The following is a 17,099-nucleotide window of genomic DNA, read 5'->3' on the forward strand; positions in this document are numbered from 1 at the left end:
TTAATAAATGCATGCCCATTCATTCCTTCATTCATTCAGTGAACATTCCCTTTGTTGTTTCGGTAGTAGCAAGGTGGCCTTCAGGCTGTTCATCTCTCATCTTACCTCCCCATGACAGAGAATGGACGAGCGCACGTAATAGGGCTCAATAAATGCTCGGTGTTGATTGATTACCTTAAAGTCGCTGCCACCAGGGTGTTCCTGAGTTGCTGCTGTAAATCACTCCTCATTTCCCACGGATTCACAAGAGCGCCTCAGATGCTTGATTTTCTGATTTTCTGATATTTTTCTATGGGCAACAGCATCAAAAGCTTCGACTTTGATTTTCTTGGCCTCTTTCCCTGCTTTTTCATCCCTCTCCATCCCCATCTTTTAGTGATTTTTAGACGGCGCTTACAGTACAACTCCTGGGAGACCCAGGTGAACGTTTTTGGTAATGCGGATACTTAGCGGTTTTGTAATGTGGGGATTTGGGGAGGCAGTATATTGGAAACAGCACTGAACTCTGGAGTGGGAAGACCCAAATTCAAATCTTGCCTCTAATGATTACTAGTTATGGGACCTTGTGTGAGCCCCTTAACCTTCACGGGCCTCAGCGTCCTCATCGGTAAAATGAGGGGCTTGAACTAGATGGCCACTGAGGCAAAGGTGTGCTTGAGCCAGCTCATACAGCTCAATGTGAGCATTTATACCTCACAAACTGGAAAATGCTACAAATCAGGGCTTGATTTATTGTTTTGTTGATTGTCTAGACTTCAGAAAGTGATGAAAAAATGTTAATGATGCGGATTAAACATAACAGTGCATATATTTTTACACATATATATATATATATATATTTTTAAAGGGCATATATTTTTTCCTACCAGAAAGCCAGTTGTTAAACATTTACCAGCATGTTCTTGCTCTACAGTCTCTTTCAGCTCATAGATCTGTGATCCTATAAAATTTCTTTGGAATCCATATTATTTATTATTATTGTGATTATTCCTATTTGCAAGAAAGATACCTTAGGATCTTAGAGAGACCTGGAAGGGACTTCAGAGGTCATCTATTCAACTGTGTTTTTACAGATGAGGAAACAGGCCCCGAGAGAATAGATGATTTGTCCGGGTCACAAAGGTAATTGATAGCAGAGCTGGGATTCAAATTTAGATACTCCAAATCTAGTGTTCTTTCTACAGCGTCATGCTGCCACCCAAGGTGGGAGGCAGAAGCCAACCTGGGATTAAGCATCTGGGATGGGTAAGCCACAAGGTAGATAATTGAGAATTGGCTGTCAGTGGACTCATTCATCTAGAATGGGGCTTTTCTCATTAGTTCCACCTGAATCCAAAGCTTTTTCTGTACGTTTTTTGGGACATGCTTGGTTTGAGGGATTTTGTCTGTTTGGTTGTTTTTAAACCCAGTTTTCTCTCTATATCCCGTGCCTTTATTGTTACATTTAAAGGAAGAAAAATTAATTAATTAGAAAAGATAATTATAAATAAATAATGAAAATTATAAAGAATAGATGAAGAAAGAGAGAAAGATAGAAAGAAAGAGAGATTAAAGGGGCAGCTCTAGGTGGTGCACTGGATAGAACCAGCCCTAGAGACAGAAGGACCTTAGTTCAAATCTAGCTTTGGATACTTACTAGTTGTGTGTCCCTGGGCAAGTCACTTAACCTGATTGCCTCAAAAAAAATTAATTGAAGAAATTTAAAAGAAGCTAACTCCCATTTCAAGATCCAATGGAATCCAACCTTCGATCAGGCCATGTTTCTTCTAGAAATAGTGGGCATGGAGGTGGGAATGGGGAGTGCTAGTGAAATTTCGGTCAAGGAGAAGTTAGTGTAATGTTCTACCTTCTCCAAAGTGTCATTTCCCCCAATCTGAAAGAATAGCTGGGACCTTGAAAAGATAAAAATACTCTTCTATTTTTTCTATTATTCCATTTCTCCATTATCCCCCTCAAATGGAGTTGGAGATAGGGAAATGAATGAAACCCCCTAAAATTGTGTCCAGCAATCATAGAACCACAGAGCTGGAAGGGACCTTAGAGTCCAATTTTTTCATTTTACATATGGGAAAACCGAGGCCCAGAGTCAACTTCTCATGTCCTGCAACCTGCCATCCTCCTTCTCACCACATATGTAACCAGGATTGTGTTGATAAGTGTTTAACAACCAACTCTTCAGGAAAAAAAATGCATTGGACATATTTTTTTAAAGTTTAATTTGCATTTTTAACATTCTCTCCATCATTTTCTAAAGTCTAGAAATCAACAAAACACTATACCAAACCCTGAGTTGTAATGTTTACTGACCTCTGAGGTGTAAATGTGCACACTCAAAATATAACAATCAGCTCTCACGGAGCTGGTACGAGCTGGTTCCTGCCCACCCGATATCCTCAATGTCTCCTGTGTGAGGATCCTACAGAATGCTGCAGAAGGGTCTGATTCTTTCTCTTGGAGAACTCCCAAGCTAATGGATGAGATAGAGGGCCCCCATAGGAAATAGACTAGAACACATTAAAAAAACAACTTAACAGAATAAAGAAAATTTCTGGGAGGGGGTGAATTCTGAGCTCAGCCTCAAAAGTAGGCCTGTATACTGCTAAGATTTTGGAAGAACGTGTCTCTGTTAAATCTAGAGAGTGAGCTCACTTTTGGCCCTGACAGCCTACCCTATAAATGTCCACTACCAGCCCAGGCCTGTGCCATTATGCCCCTGCCCACCAGTCTCCTGGTGGGGTCAGAAGCAATAGGAGGGGATGCTTCATTTTGCTGCAGGATTTATTATTATTTTTTTTAACCATGCACGGTTTTTGAAAAACATCCAGCTCGCAAAACCTCCCATCCTCGGGGGAGCTTTTAAGTATTTGCTTGTTGTGTAGAAATGAGGGGCTGCTTTACTCCTCGGAGGAAGGATAATGAGCTATGATTTATTTCCTCTGGATTCCTCTGACGCTCCCTCCCTCGTCCCTTCCACCCCCTTCTCTGCCATCAACACATGCACTCACAGCCCACTCTCCTGTACACGGCTGAGCTGATCACAAATGCATTATGGGGAAATGCGTTCTAATATGTTGCATCCAACTCCTTAACCTTGACCTCCACCCCTCTTGACCCTGAGAATCCCTAGGCTTCAAGGGTCATTATAGTCATATATTTAAAGCTAGAACGTCCTTGGCAGCCACCTGTTTAATCCAACCTCACTTTATAAATGAGGCAGCTTAGGTCTAAAGAAGTTGTGACCTTGCCCAGAATCACACATGTGACCTTGGAATGGGAGAAAGAGGGGAGAGTCAGCTGATACTACATCTGGCTCTTTTCTCTATCATAGGGGTTTCAAGCTAGAAGGAGCCTTTGTCCTTGATCCGTTTTGTTTTCATAGAATCTCCGAGATGGAAAGAACCTCAGAGGGCATATAATCCAGACCCCACCTGGAATCCTCTTGATAACGTCTTTTGAAGACCTAGAGTAACTGGGAACCTCATTACCACCCAAGAAAGCTCGGTGCACTTTTGGACAGTTCTCATTGTTAGGAAATGTTTCCTTGGATAGAGTCAAATCTTCCTCCAAGCAACTTCCAACCATTGTTTGGAATACTCAGTGTGGTACAGCGGAAACCACAGTGAATTTTGTCAGGGGACCTGGGTTCAAATCCCATTTCTGACTGTGTGATCTTGAGCAAGTTATTTATTTTGTCCAAGCCTTTTTTTTCTCATCTGCAAAATGAGAAGGTTGGACCAGCAGGGTTCCACATCTCTGTCTGGTTCTACAGCTACGATCTTGTGAACCTACAAGTCAAATTCCAGACATTTGATAGCAGCTATCATGGCTCCTGGAGTCTTCTCTGGTCGTGAAATCCCTAATTCCTACGACCAATCTCATACGGCGTGTGATGGGGGATTGGCTCTTTAGCCATCCTGGATGCTTTCCCAGCTCTGGCTTGTCAATGCGCTTCCTAAAATATGTCTCTCAGAGCTGAAGGCAATCTTCTAGATGAGATATCACAAGAGCAGAGGAAGGCTGTTACTTTACTCACTCTGAACACCTGCTTCTGTCAACGAAGCCCAAGGCCACCGTGCTGCCTAGCATTTTTGACGGGTGTTCTAGGATCTGAGACAGGCGGCATGGCCTGGGAAGATACAGGTTCAAGTCCCACCTTTGATACACTATCTGGGTGACCCTGGGCAAATCATAAACTCTCTTGCTCTAGGCAACTAAGACTATAAATCACAGAAGAGGTGCCAGCCAGCATCAGTAGAGGGAATTTTCTCACCTGGGAGTTCACACTACCGATGAAATCATGGGTCCAGTCCTTATCCTTATCCTTATTTTAAGATTTACCTAACTCTGCCAGAGGCGGCTGATGGTAAAATGGATAGAAAGTTAGGCTTGGAATCAGGAAGACTTGAGTTCAAATGCAGCTGCCGACACCTACAAGTCACTTTAACCTCTGACTGCCTTAGTTTCCTCAGATGTAAAATGGGGATAATAGCAGCGCCTACCCCTCAAATGGGATATTTGTAAAGCCCTTAGCACAGTGCCAGGTGCGTAGTAGGTGCTTTATAAATGTTTATTCCCTTTCCTCCAGGATTCCTGGTGGGGGTATTCAGCTACCTTGTAGCTGGTGACCCTGGTCTTGATTCTGCATGCATGGACCCGTGGAGAGATTTAGAAGGACTCTTTCTAGCCTCAGCCCTTCAATCTAGTCACTGGAGAGCCGGTGATAGGAACACTTGATTGTTCTCCAATCAAAGCTTGAGAAGGGTGCTTTACTCAATGTGCTTTCCTTTGTGGATGGCTGGCTTAACGACTTTTTTTTTTTTCAATCCAACGTCAAATGGGAGCTGTGAAGTTCCCTTCCCCCTACAACTAGGATTCCTGTAAAGACTTTGGAGTTAGGGACAATCTTATGAAACAGAGCAGTAAGAATGCTGCATTTGACTTCAGAGGCTCCGGGTTCAAATCCTGCCCGTCACCTGCTAACTCTGTGCTGCCAGACAACCTCTCTGGGTCTCGGTTTTCTCACCTGTGACAAGAGGATGCTGAACAAATAGACTCTAAGTTTCCTTCCACCTTTGAATTTAGGATGCTAAGATGGACCTCCAGAGGATTTCAGTCAGTTCATGGATCTAAATCAGAAGTTTGGGGTGTGGGGGGTGGGGGGTGGGGGTGGGGAAGGAAATCTGTCTCTGGCTATATGACCAGAAAACAGTGCTTCTCTTTCTGTGCTCTCATCTCCACACCCACATCAGAGCCACAGTGATGTTCTGTGATCTAGAATGGTAAAGCTGAAGGCGATCTCCAGAGATTGTGTTACCCAACCCTGTCATTCTACAGCTGAGGAAGCTTCAGCCCATAGAAGGAGGTTGATCTGTCCAAGGTCACACAGCTGGTTAGTGGCAGGACTGGGGTTAGAACCAAGGTCTCTTGACTCCCACCCCAGTGTTCTTTCTAACTACTTTCTTCCTAATTGACGCAGGTTCAGTCTAGAAGTTCCAGGGATGGGGAATGGGGTGTCTCTTCGTAACTGGGTGTTTATCTCTTTTCCTGCCCCATCCCCACCCCTTGTGCCCAGATCTGAAGCCGTGGGTCTCTAACTTCACCTACCCTGGAGTTCAAGATTTCTCCCAACTTGCTCTAGACCCTTCCAGGAACCAGCTCATCGTGGGAGCCAGGTAACAGCAAAGGACCTTTTAGCAGGTCCCACCAGAGGAGTGGGATGGGTTCTGGAGTAGCCAGTGAGCCAGATGAATCAACTCAATCTGTCTTGAGGAGATTTCCAGGGAATTTCCAACCCTAGTCACTCATTCATGGGGAGGAAGACTTCGGAATTTTCTTCTCCTATCTCACCTCCTAGAGAAACTCCTCCCTCAGCAAGCATATTCTGTTTATGCACAAGACTAGAGTGTGGGATCTGAAAGAAATCAGGAAATCAGTAACTGAGGACCTTCTGAAAAAAAAAAAAGGCTATGGTCTCATTCCCCTTTTATACCCTTCTAGGATGAATGGAAAACCTACCAGCTGGAAGCTACTGTGTACTCTTTCCACTGGTTATCCCCTAGAACTTGAAAGATCAGGAAGATCCCACTAATCAAAAATTTCTCCCTCAAACTCTAGAGAGTTTTCCTTTAATCACACTTCCTGAAATTTTCAAGTCAGAGCCTTTGACGGTGGCTTCCTTTAATGTTCAAAATACCATCAGGGAAAGTATCAGTCTTTAATACCTTAGTAGGAATTAATTTAATTCTATCACTTTCTACCAGACCTCTAGCCAAGGACTGAGGGAATAAGAATTTTGACTGATGGGGAAAAGGGTGGGGCAGAGGGATAAAGCCGTTTTAAAAAGTGGTACACTGTGTGAAGGAAGCAGGCCTGGACTTTGGGTAGCCAGAAGGCAACAGGCGACAATGTATGTTTTGAATATTATTCATGACAATTGTTAATAGCACTTATGTAATAAATATGTGCACAGTTTAATATAGCCTTAACACATACAATAAGGGACACTGTAAAAGGCCCTTTCCAAAAGAAAGCCCACCACAGCTATTAAAAACAATTTTTTTAAAAGAAGAAAAATTGGATACTTGAGGGCAGGGGGTGAGAACTTCAGAAGGTGGGAGAGAAATGAAGTCTAGTGGGCCCGAGGGGGCAATTTTGCTTGAGTATCCCTGCCTCCCAAGGGCAAGATAATAAGGCTTATAAAGTACCTCCCTCACAATGATCTTTCGAGGTAGGGAATGCAAGTACTATTACCTTTATTGATATTTTATTTCATATTGATATAGTTTCTTTAATGAAGAAACCGAGGCTCACAGTTAGTTGTTCAATGATTTCCCCAAGATTAGATGACTATTAAGTACAGGATTCCATTGTATGTGGTGTCACCTTCATTTCGAAAGGAAAGTTGTGGTGGTTCTTGATAAACTGGATCGTGTTCTGTCTCTAGCTGGTAGAATTTCAAGGAGATACGGCCTCCTGGGTCCCCTCAGGACTTGGGAGAATTAAGGGGGTCCTGCCTTGGCCGGTGTTCCTCACTCCCTTTCGCCCTTCACCTTCCCATAAGAATTCTCTCTTGATTTGACTTTCCACCAGAACCAGAACCCGGGTAGAGTAGCTGGGGCTTTGTCCCAGGACACCAAAATTTAGAAGGTAGTGACGGTACTTATATTTCTTCGGGAGATAGAAACGACTGAGCTTAGCACCTGTTCATCATGAATAGTTTAAATGAGCAGCTACCAGTTAGCTGCTCCCCTGTCCCTTCACCCCAGGTGACCTCCTCCGAGCCTCAGCACCCTCTGCTCCCTTCTCTGGTGGAGGCCTTCCCCCTACTCCCAGGAGCCTTAAGGTCTCCAAGATCTCTTCCCTAATGCAGCTTTGTGTCTTGAGGTCTGAGTTTCTCCCCAAGGTTTCTCCTCTGTCCCCTATCTGAATTTGCATTGAAATATTAATTTGAAGGAGTCTTTTGTGCTGCTTGCTTCAGTTACCAGAATTGTTAGTTCTGTCTCTGGTTCTTGCTCTCTCTCTCTCCTGGCCCAATCCCTCGCCGCTTTTCCTTTGTTTATGTGGTGGTTGGGTTGTGAGTGGCCTTGGACCCAGGGCCCTGTTGCCCCAGACCACTGGCCAAGAAAGACACCTTGAGCACCACCAGAGCAGGAGATTTGCCTCCTGGGAGCTGGAATGGGATTGCAGGGCCCAGCCGTTAACGAGGCCTCGTTCCCCTGTGCTCAGCCTTCATAGTTTATCGATCATGTAGCACAATCCCAGCTCACCACTTAAAAAAAAGATTAAAGGTGAGGTTGTTTCCCTCTTTGGAGGGGAAGAGAGGGTGGAGGGGGGGGATGTATAGAGGACAGAGAAGGATCTGAATTGACTTCCTTGGAAATCTCCTTTATCTGAGACCCTAGGAGAAACATCAAAGGAAAGAGGCAGCCTGGGGCTGTTTTCTTCCATGAGGCGCTTTCAGCCTAGTAGATCTTCTATCCATCTGAGCTGGTGGCAGCAGGCTGGATGAGATGACCCCTTTGAGCCCGATGCCTCTATTGTTCTGAGAAACCCCAAGGTCCTGGAATCCCAGAGGTTGCTGAGAATTCTTCCTCACCCTCATTTCTAACATTGCTTAAGGATTCTCCTGTTCCAGCCAGGTTTAAACCTTTGAATCAGGAGAAACCCTCCTCCACGTACCAGGGAACTGTTGGAAATGGGCCGTCCTATCTGGAGGCAAGCGGATGACCAGTTTGACCTTTCTAGGGCTTTTCCAGGACTCTGAGCGTGGGGTGTGTTTTATATTGCATATGTGTGTATTTATATGTATGTATGTGTGTATATATATACACACACAAAATACACACACGTGTATACATACACATGTACATACATATACACATATATACATATATATATACAAATTTTTTGATTCATTCTAAACTTAAATACAAAACAAAAAAGAAAAAAAGCATATCTCCATGTACATAGCAGAACGTGAGAGGGTTCAATATTAAACAACAAATTTCCATTTCATGAAAACTCATGTAATAAATCCTCCACGTTGTTTTCAAAGCTACCCAGCTTTTCTGCGCTTCCTTCTAGGTTTTCTTTTGTTCTCTTTATTTTATTTTTTTCTCTCCCCTCCTCCCGCCCTAGAGAAGGCCATATATTTTTAAAAGCAAGCTTGTTCCTTGAGGGCTGACGGGTTGGGTGCCTGGAGTAGATGTGTCCGCTCCAGGTAGGTCATTATTTAAGTTTCTTTCCAGTGAGTGTGACTTCTGATTTCTGCATCTCTCATTTCCACAGGAACTATCTCTTCAGACTCAGCCTTACCAACGTCTCTCTCCTTCAGGTATGTCCCCTTGTCTCAGTCCCCTCAGTCTGGTGGCACACTGGAAAGAGCGCTGGGCCTGGAGTCTGGAAGATCAGAGTTCAAATCCAGCCTCAGGCACTTATTAGCTGTATGACCCTGGGCAAATCACTTAACCCTGTTTGCCTCAGTTTCCTCATCTGTAAAATGAGCTGGAGAAAGAAGGAAATGGCAAACCACTCCAGTACCTCTGCCATGAAAACCCCAACATGGGATCACAAGGAGTCGGATGTGACTGAAACAACACAACAGCAAAATATGGAGAACATAATACCAGCAACAACAAAAGCTAACATTTATGTAGCACCTACTGTGTGCCAGGCACTGGGCTAAGTGCTTTCCAATTATTATCTTATTCGGCCCTCACCACAACCCCACCAGGTAGGTGCTATTGTTGTCTCCTTAGCCCACTTTTTCAGATGAGGAAACTGAGGCAAACAGGGTTAAGTGACTTACCCAGAGTCACCAGAGCTAGTCAGTAACCGAGGTCAAATTTGAATTCAAGACTTCCCAACTCCAGGTCTAGTGCTCTATCTACAATGCCCCCTAGCTACCTACTCCTGATAACCCCTAACTGCCAAGGTTGTTTCGAGGATCAAATGTGTAAAGCACTTTGCAAATCTTAGAACACTATACAAATGCCAGCTATTGTTATTATTATTATTATTATTATTATAACTATTTTCCAAACATGCTCTGGGTCTTTTCACCTTTTTCGTGCCCTTTTCTCCATGCCTAGAATGCCCTCCCTCCTCATCTTTGCTGCTAGAATTCCTCTCCATCTCTGCTGAATGCTCTCTCTTCCATTGGTCTTTCTCCTTACAGAAAATTTTGGTTTTTACCTTGTCAGTTTCCCAATCAAATATTGTTTTCAGTGACAGTTATCTATGTGCCATATTCCTCTACCAGAGTGCAAGCTCCACGGGAGCTTCTATATTATGCATTTTCTCTAAACTCAGTATATTTTCTAGCACAATGTTCTGCACACAGTATGTACTTAATAAATGTTTGTTGGGTGGAATACATACACACCTGTATCAGCAAAAGAGATGGTGATGGGAGGTGATTGGGAAGCATATGAAGAGAGGAGTGACACAGTCCAATCTGTGCTTTTGGAACATTTGGCAGGGTGGATGGATGGATGGAAGCTGAGGCCCCTTCTACCTCTAAAATTCTCTGATTCTCTGATTTGGAGTGAGAAAGTCTCCAAATCTAGGTTTAAAGGGAGGGTCTCTTGGGTCTGGGCCTCACGAACAAGGGACATCCAAGTTCCTCATGTGGCCTTTATTCTATAAAATTTGGATTCAGTCAAAAGGCCCCATTTAATGTGGCTTTAAGGCCGCAGGTTCCCCATCCCTGACCTAGCCAATGTGTCTATATCACAACTGAGAACTGATTTTAATTTTCATGCATGGAATAGCTAATCTCTTACAGATTGAAGGAACTGGGCATGTGTAGCCTATAGAAGAAAAAAAAAACCTTGAGGCTGGGGGTGGGAGAAGGGATGTGTTAGTTGCCTTCAAGTATTTGAAGGACTGGCAGGTGGAGATGGGATTAGATTTGTTCTCTTTGGCTCCAGAGGGCAGAACCAGGAAGCGGAGCAGGAGGCTTCAGAGACAAATTTAGTCCTGCCTTCAGGAAAGACTTCTTAACAATTGGAGCTGTCCAAAACAGGCTGCTCTAGAGGTGGTAGGTTCTTCCTCCTTGTTTGGAGGGCTTTAGGAAAGGGCTGGAAAATCACTTGTCAGTATGTTGTGGTAGGGATCCCTTTTGTCTATGGTTCGAGGTCCCTTCCAACTCTGAAATCTGCAATGCTGTGATTCATTTCTCCAAATTCATCCCCCATTCCTCAAGTGTACAGGAAGGAAGTTGTAATAACACCTCTCTGCTTTTGAGCATTTGGCACAGATGGGACTCAGATCTTAAGCAAGAGTGGGAATTCGTATTGCTAGGGATGGTATCTCATCATTTTGTGGCTTCTGAGTGGGAATATAATGATGTTATTTAGAGATGGAAAGGATATTAGAGCTCATTAACTAAGGAGCATGGCATCGTAGAAAGAACGTTGAATTTGGAGTCATGGGAACTGAGTTCAGACCCTAGCTCTGCCGCTTAATTACCTGTGTGACTTTGGACAAGGTCCTTCCTCATCTGTAAGATGAGGCGGTCTCTTCCATATCTACATTTACGGTCATTTATGCCAGGGATTATTGGTCGTCATTATGTTATTGACCTCCTTGGCAGGAAGCTTTTGAACAGACCTCTTTTTGGAACAATATTTTTAAATAATTGAAGGACATTTTAAATTTCACTTAGAAGTTATTGAAAATGATGATGTAAATTTTTTTCCCATCTCAATTCATTGATCCCCTAAAGCCTGAGAGAACCTCTGATCTGGTCCAACTCTCTCATTTGACTGATGAGGAAACCAAGGGCCAGACAGGGGAAGTGACTTCTCCAAAGTTAAGCAGGAAGTACATGGCGAAACCCAAGCGCTGAAGACTCCAAAGCCTGTGCTCTTTGCCCCACACGCACTGCCTCAGTTATTCTCAGCGTTCCTAAGGCAGCCCTTCCCCTCCACTTCTACAATGCTTACCATTGACATTCACTCTCAGCTGTCTTCCCCTCCCAGCCTGATCTTTTTTTCTAATTAAAGGGGCCATCCCTTGACCCACTTCTTAAAACGGCTATTCACTAAATGGGCCTTACCTCACTCTAAGTGAGTACCTGAAAAGGCCTTAGCCTAAAAGGGCCAGGGTCTCCCATTGCATCCTGGGCCATCTCCAGTCACCCTGGCGAATATCTGGTCACTGGACCCAGATGGCTGTGGAGGAGAAAGTGAGGCTGGTGACCTTGCACAGCCCTCCCTCATTCAAATCAAAGTCAACTGCAAGTCATGTCACCATTTCCCTGATGCCACAGTCCTCTTTGAAAACGAAGGACAAACACAACAATGCTTATGATCTTTCTGTTCAGAATATCATCCCTGGAGTTTGGGGGGAGAAGAGGGAAGAGCCATTTATTCATTGACCAAGCATTTATTAAGTATCTACTCCTGCGACCTCAAAGCCGCAGGTGGCCCTCTAGGTCCTCAAGTGCAGCCCACACTCGGGGACCTAGAGGGCCACCTATTGCTTCGAGGCTGCAGGTTCCCCACCCCTGGTCTACTGTGTCATAGGTACTGTATGGGTGCTGGGGATATCAAGACAAAATGAAATAGTCCCTACCCTAAAGAAACTTCTATTTCTACTGGAGGCTAGAAGGGGAACAATAGAGAACTGGAGACAGGGATTGGACCTGTCCCTAACGTATCTTCTTAACTTGAAGTCAAATTTTTACCCCTCATTTCATTGATATAGGGAACTCTTAAATGAGGAAGCTCCCTCTGCTAATGCATGGCAGCACCTTCTCTGTGATTCATAATCTACAGCCTTGAAAAGTTGTCTTCTTGTTCATGGTCACTCACTCATCACGTGTCGGAGGCAGGAATTGAACCTAGGTCTTCTTGGCTATATGGTCAACTCTGTCCATTACCCACACGCTACCTTTGTACACAGAGAAATAAATTCAAAATATATACCAGCTAATGTTGATGGGAGTGAGGAGAGGGCACCAAGGAACAGCTAGATGGTACGGAGGATACCTTGCTGGACCTAGAGGCAGGAAGACCTGAGTTCAAATCCAGCCTCAGACACTTAATAGTTGTGTGACCCTGAGTGAATCCGTTAACTGCTGTTTGCCTCAGTTTCCTTGTCTGTAAAATAGATAATAACCTTGGGCGGTTGTGAAGATAAAATGAGATACTATTTGTAAAGTGCTTTGCAACCTTAAAGTAAAAATGCTAGCAATTGTTATTTAATTGGAGGGATCTGGGAAGACTCTAACAACTGAATTAATCAGGATATTTAGAAAACAATCAGGAAGTAATACCATTTAACCTAAATTTATCCTAAGTCATCCTAAATTTAAATGATCCAGACAATAACCAGCACCTTAGGTGTCCAAACTAGAGCTGGCTGGTCACCCCTGTTGACTTAGACAGTCAGGGTCACAGCACATTTTGGGGATCCAGATCTTTAACCCTACCCACAGCTACTATGGCTGTCCCTCAGCAGAAGTGGAGATGAATAGATCTTAAAGACCCCAGGCAGGTACTCAAGCCAAACACTTTTCTCTCCATAAGAAGGCAGTGAATACGGATGGATCCCTGCTTTTAGAAGCAATGCCTCCCCAAGAACCATATCTTAAAGCAGAGAACCCTCAGGCAAAGTTCTGACTGCTCTCATGTGAACGTCTGTGGCTGCCTTAGTCCATTCAGTGGAAAGAGTTGGACAGGCAGGTAAATGTGAAATATAAAACAGTGAAAAGTTGTGTCACCCCCACCCCCCACCCCCCATCCCAATGGCTAACAAGCAAACTTGTGCGTACGGTTACCTAGCAGGCAGGGACGCTAACAGCCTAGGAGATGATTCTTCCTGAAAGACTGTCTCGAGAATGCATATCCTTCGGATTCCACAAATGAAGTCTGCCTCTGATCCCACAAAACAAACTGCCTGATCTGACAACCGAGGTGGTGTTTATTCAAAGAGTGGAGAGTTGGGGGCAGCTAGGTGGCGCAGTGAGTAGAGCACGGAACCGGGAGTCAGGAGGACTTGAGTTCAAATGCAGCCTCAGACACTTGACACATGTACTAGCTGTGTGATCTTGGGCAAGTCACTTAACCCCAATTGCTCTGCTTTCCCCCCTCCAAAAAGAAAATAAAAAAAGAACAAAGAGTGGAGAGCTTCAAGAGATCTTATAAAGATCATCTAGTCTAGTTAACCATTTTTTGAGTGTCAGGGACCTCTTTTTCCAGTATGGCCAAACCTTTGCAGAAAAATATTTTTAAATGCATGATACATAGGATCACCAAAAAAATCAATTATATTGAAATCTAGTTATGAAAATAATTTGTAAAAGTTCCCAGACCTCCGTTCTAGTCCACTTCTCCCCTCCCTCCCTCTGGAAGGAAGCAGGCCCTATTATTATCCTTGTTTTACACATGGAGAAACTGAGGTAGACAGAGGTTAAGTGATTTGCTTAGGGTCAAACAGGTAGTAAATGTCTGAGGCTGAATTTGAACTCAGGTCTTCCTGAGTTTCAGTTCTCTATCCACTGCACCATCTACCTACCTGCCTCTGCCTCTGCTCTCCCCTCCTTCGTAAGACAATCTTGCACTCAAAAGAATAAGTGAAGGGACAAGTGACTTGCCCAAGGCCACACAGCTAATGAGTAACAGAGCTGAAATTCAAACCCCATGCCCTTTGACTCCAAGTCCAGGGCACTTTTCACTACCCTTCATGCCCTGCCTTCCTTCTCCAGCCCCCTGTGCCACCTCCCTCTCTGCATTTGGCCTGCATGCCCACGGTATGGTGCCTCCAAAGCATTCTATAGCTTCTGACCCCCTACCAGTGGATTTCCAAGAAGACCATGGGCATCCCATCTGCCAGACTGTTTCCATTACTTCCTTCAAAGCACTTAGCTCAAAATTGACTCCTTCCAAAATGCCTTTGCTGATTATCAGCACTCTAGTCTGATCACTGGTACTTATGTCTGTACCAGCCATTTGGGAAGAATCCTTACCCAGATGTTCTAGGGGATAGACTGCACGGCTCCCCATCAATCAACAATTATTTCCTGGGCCTCTGTAGAATGTCTCACCCTGTGATGGGTGCTTTGGGGGATGCAAGAGAATGTACAAGGTGGGGCCCCTCCCCATAAGGAGCTGACCATCTGATTGCTGTTTTTTAGATTTTGATTATTTTTAAAACATGTTTAATGTTTTATTGTTGAACATTGTTTTATCACATCGTACAAACCCCAGGGTACTCCCACACAACGCATGGTCCCCCAAACTAGTGAAATAAAATAACATTAAAAGTGTGGCTGAGCCTGAGAGGCCCTGTGACCTTACACTGTAGTCATTCTCCATTTGTTAAAAGAAAGGATAGATGTACTGACAGCCCAGATGGGGAGACGAGATCAACAAGGCAGAATTGGAGAACAACATAAGACAGCATGTAATAAAGAGCTAGGCTGTCTGATTCTACCATTCACGAGTTCACAGATTTAGAGCCAGAAGGGACCTTTGAAGTCATGTGTAGTCCAATTTCCTCATTGTATTTGATTTTTTAAATAATGTTTTATTGATGGTTAAAAAAAAAACTCACTGTCACTTCCTTAATGACTTTTCTCCTCCTCCCCTAACCCCCACCCCCACCAGCAAATAAGGATGGTCAAGTAAAATCAGTTAACATATTGGCCCCATTGGACAATGCAGGCCTCATTCTACCCCCATAGTCTCTCTTTGCCATTAGATCTCTGAAGTCATGATCCGCTACTGCATTGATCAGAATTCTGAACTTTCTATGTTGTTTTTCTTTACACTTTTGTGGTCAGCTTGTGATTTATTCTCCTAATTCTGATCTAAGTCTTTCCTGTGTTTCTCTGAAGTCTCCACTTTCATCATTTCTTTCGTATAATAATCCATTAAATCCAAATGTTACTCTTTGTGTAGCGTCTCAGTGGACAGTCAGCATTTATTAAGCGCTTACTATATGCCAGGCACTATGCTAAACTCTGAGGATACAAAAAGAGGCAAAAGACAGTCGCTGCCCTCAAGGGGCTTACAAACTAATGGAGGAGACGAAAAGTCAACAAATATATACAGAGCAAGCTATGTGGGGAAGCTAGGTGGCTCAGTGATTCCAGCACCGGCCCTGGAGTCAGGAGGACCTGAGGTCAAATCCGGCCTCAGACACTTGACCTACTTACCTTGGGTAAGTCACTTAACCCCAATTGCCCTGCCTCTCTCCAAAAACAAAACAAAGCAAGCAATGTGCAGGATCAATAGGAAATAATTAACAGAGGGAAGACACTAGAATTAAGAGAGGTTGGGGAAGGCTTCCTTATAGAAAATGGAGTTTTTGGTGGATAAAGGAAGTAAGGGATATCAGTAGTTGAAGAGGAGAAGAGAAAGCATTCTAGGCATGGGCGACAGCCAGAGAGAATGTCTGGAGCCAAGATATGAGTGTCTTATTTGTGGAACAGCCACTACAAGTGAATGAATGAACAAACAAATAAATGTGTGCGTGGATATGTATTTATGTGTAGTTATAGGAATGCCATATATATCACATACACACATATGTATCTATACACATTTATATAAATACATATATACACACATATATGTCTGTATATACAAAATTTCTCTTTTACTTCTGTGGGGGTATTGCCTAGCAGTACTATACTTGTCAAAGGGTATGCATAATTCATTAACTTTTTTCCCGTCTAATTCCAAATTATCTTCCAGAACAGTTGGACCATTTCACAGCTCCACAAACGAGGCATTAGCTCTCCTGCCTTTCCTTCCTACCCACAGTTATCATTTTTATCTTTTGTCATCTTTGCCAGTCTTAGAGGTACAAGAGGTAAAACCTCCCAAGTAGTTTCAATTTGCATTTTCCTTATTATTACTAATTTGGAGCATTCCTTCCTATGGCTTTGTATACATTTTTCTTTTAAAAAACTGCCTGTTCATATCTTTTGAGCATTTATGTATTGGGGAATGCCTCTTTTTCTTATATGTTTATATCAATTGCCCATCCATCTTGTTTTTGAGACCTTTAGCAGAGATATTTGCTACAAAGTTTCCTTTCTCCTCATAACTGCTTCTCTTCTAGCTTATCGATTTTGTTTTTATAAAAGCTTTTCAATTTTATGTAACTGAAATTGTCCACCATATCTTTTATGATCATTTCTATCCCTTGTTCCTCATTCCAGTGTTGTTAAGTAATCTGCCCACCGTAAGTGACAGGGCTGGGAAGTGAACCCAGGTCCTCAGACTCCAAATCTAATTCAGTAGGAGGTAGAGAAGGGAGAGATCAAGGTGGGCTAGGGGGATTTGCCACGACTTCTCTATGTCTTGGCTGCAGGGGAGCCTATCATAAGCCCCTTCTGTTCCTCTTGGTTTTCTGTAGCTCAGTGCATGGAAGCTTCTTAGGAGAGCAGAAGTGGGGACCAAGGCACTGAGCAGGGAGTATAAGAAAATGGGAGGACTGGGTACATTTTAAGGGAGAGGCCAAGAGGAACTAAGTCAAATTACAAAGCAAAATGTCAGTAATTTTACCCGAGATTACTAAATGTCCCAACTACATAGAAGCATGGCACCAATTTGATAATATTCTTCAGGACCCAAAATGGTCCT

At 43.6% G+C, this 17,099-nt stretch overlaps 1 protein-coding gene across 1 annotated transcript in view; it reads left to right on the forward strand.

Moving 5' to 3' along the window:
* Nucleotides 1-17,099, forward strand: part of SEMA5B (semaphorin 5B) — a 72,274-nt gene that overhangs the window by 16,220 nt on the left and 38,955 nt on the right. Inside the window, exons 3-4 of the mRNA XM_036742488.1 lie at nt 5,573-5,672; nt 8,788-8,833. Coding sequence (XP_036598383.1) covers nt 5,573-5,672; nt 8,788-8,833 — 146 coding nt within the window. The remainder of the gene's footprint in view (nt 1-5,572; nt 5,673-8,787; nt 8,834-17,099) is intronic.

This window comes from Trichosurus vulpecula, chromosome 2 (assembly GCF_011100635.1).
Source record: "Trichosurus vulpecula isolate mTriVul1 chromosome 2, mTriVul1.pri, whole genome shotgun sequence".
Taxonomy (NCBI): domain Eukaryota; kingdom Metazoa; phylum Chordata; class Mammalia; order Diprotodontia; family Phalangeridae; genus Trichosurus; species Trichosurus vulpecula.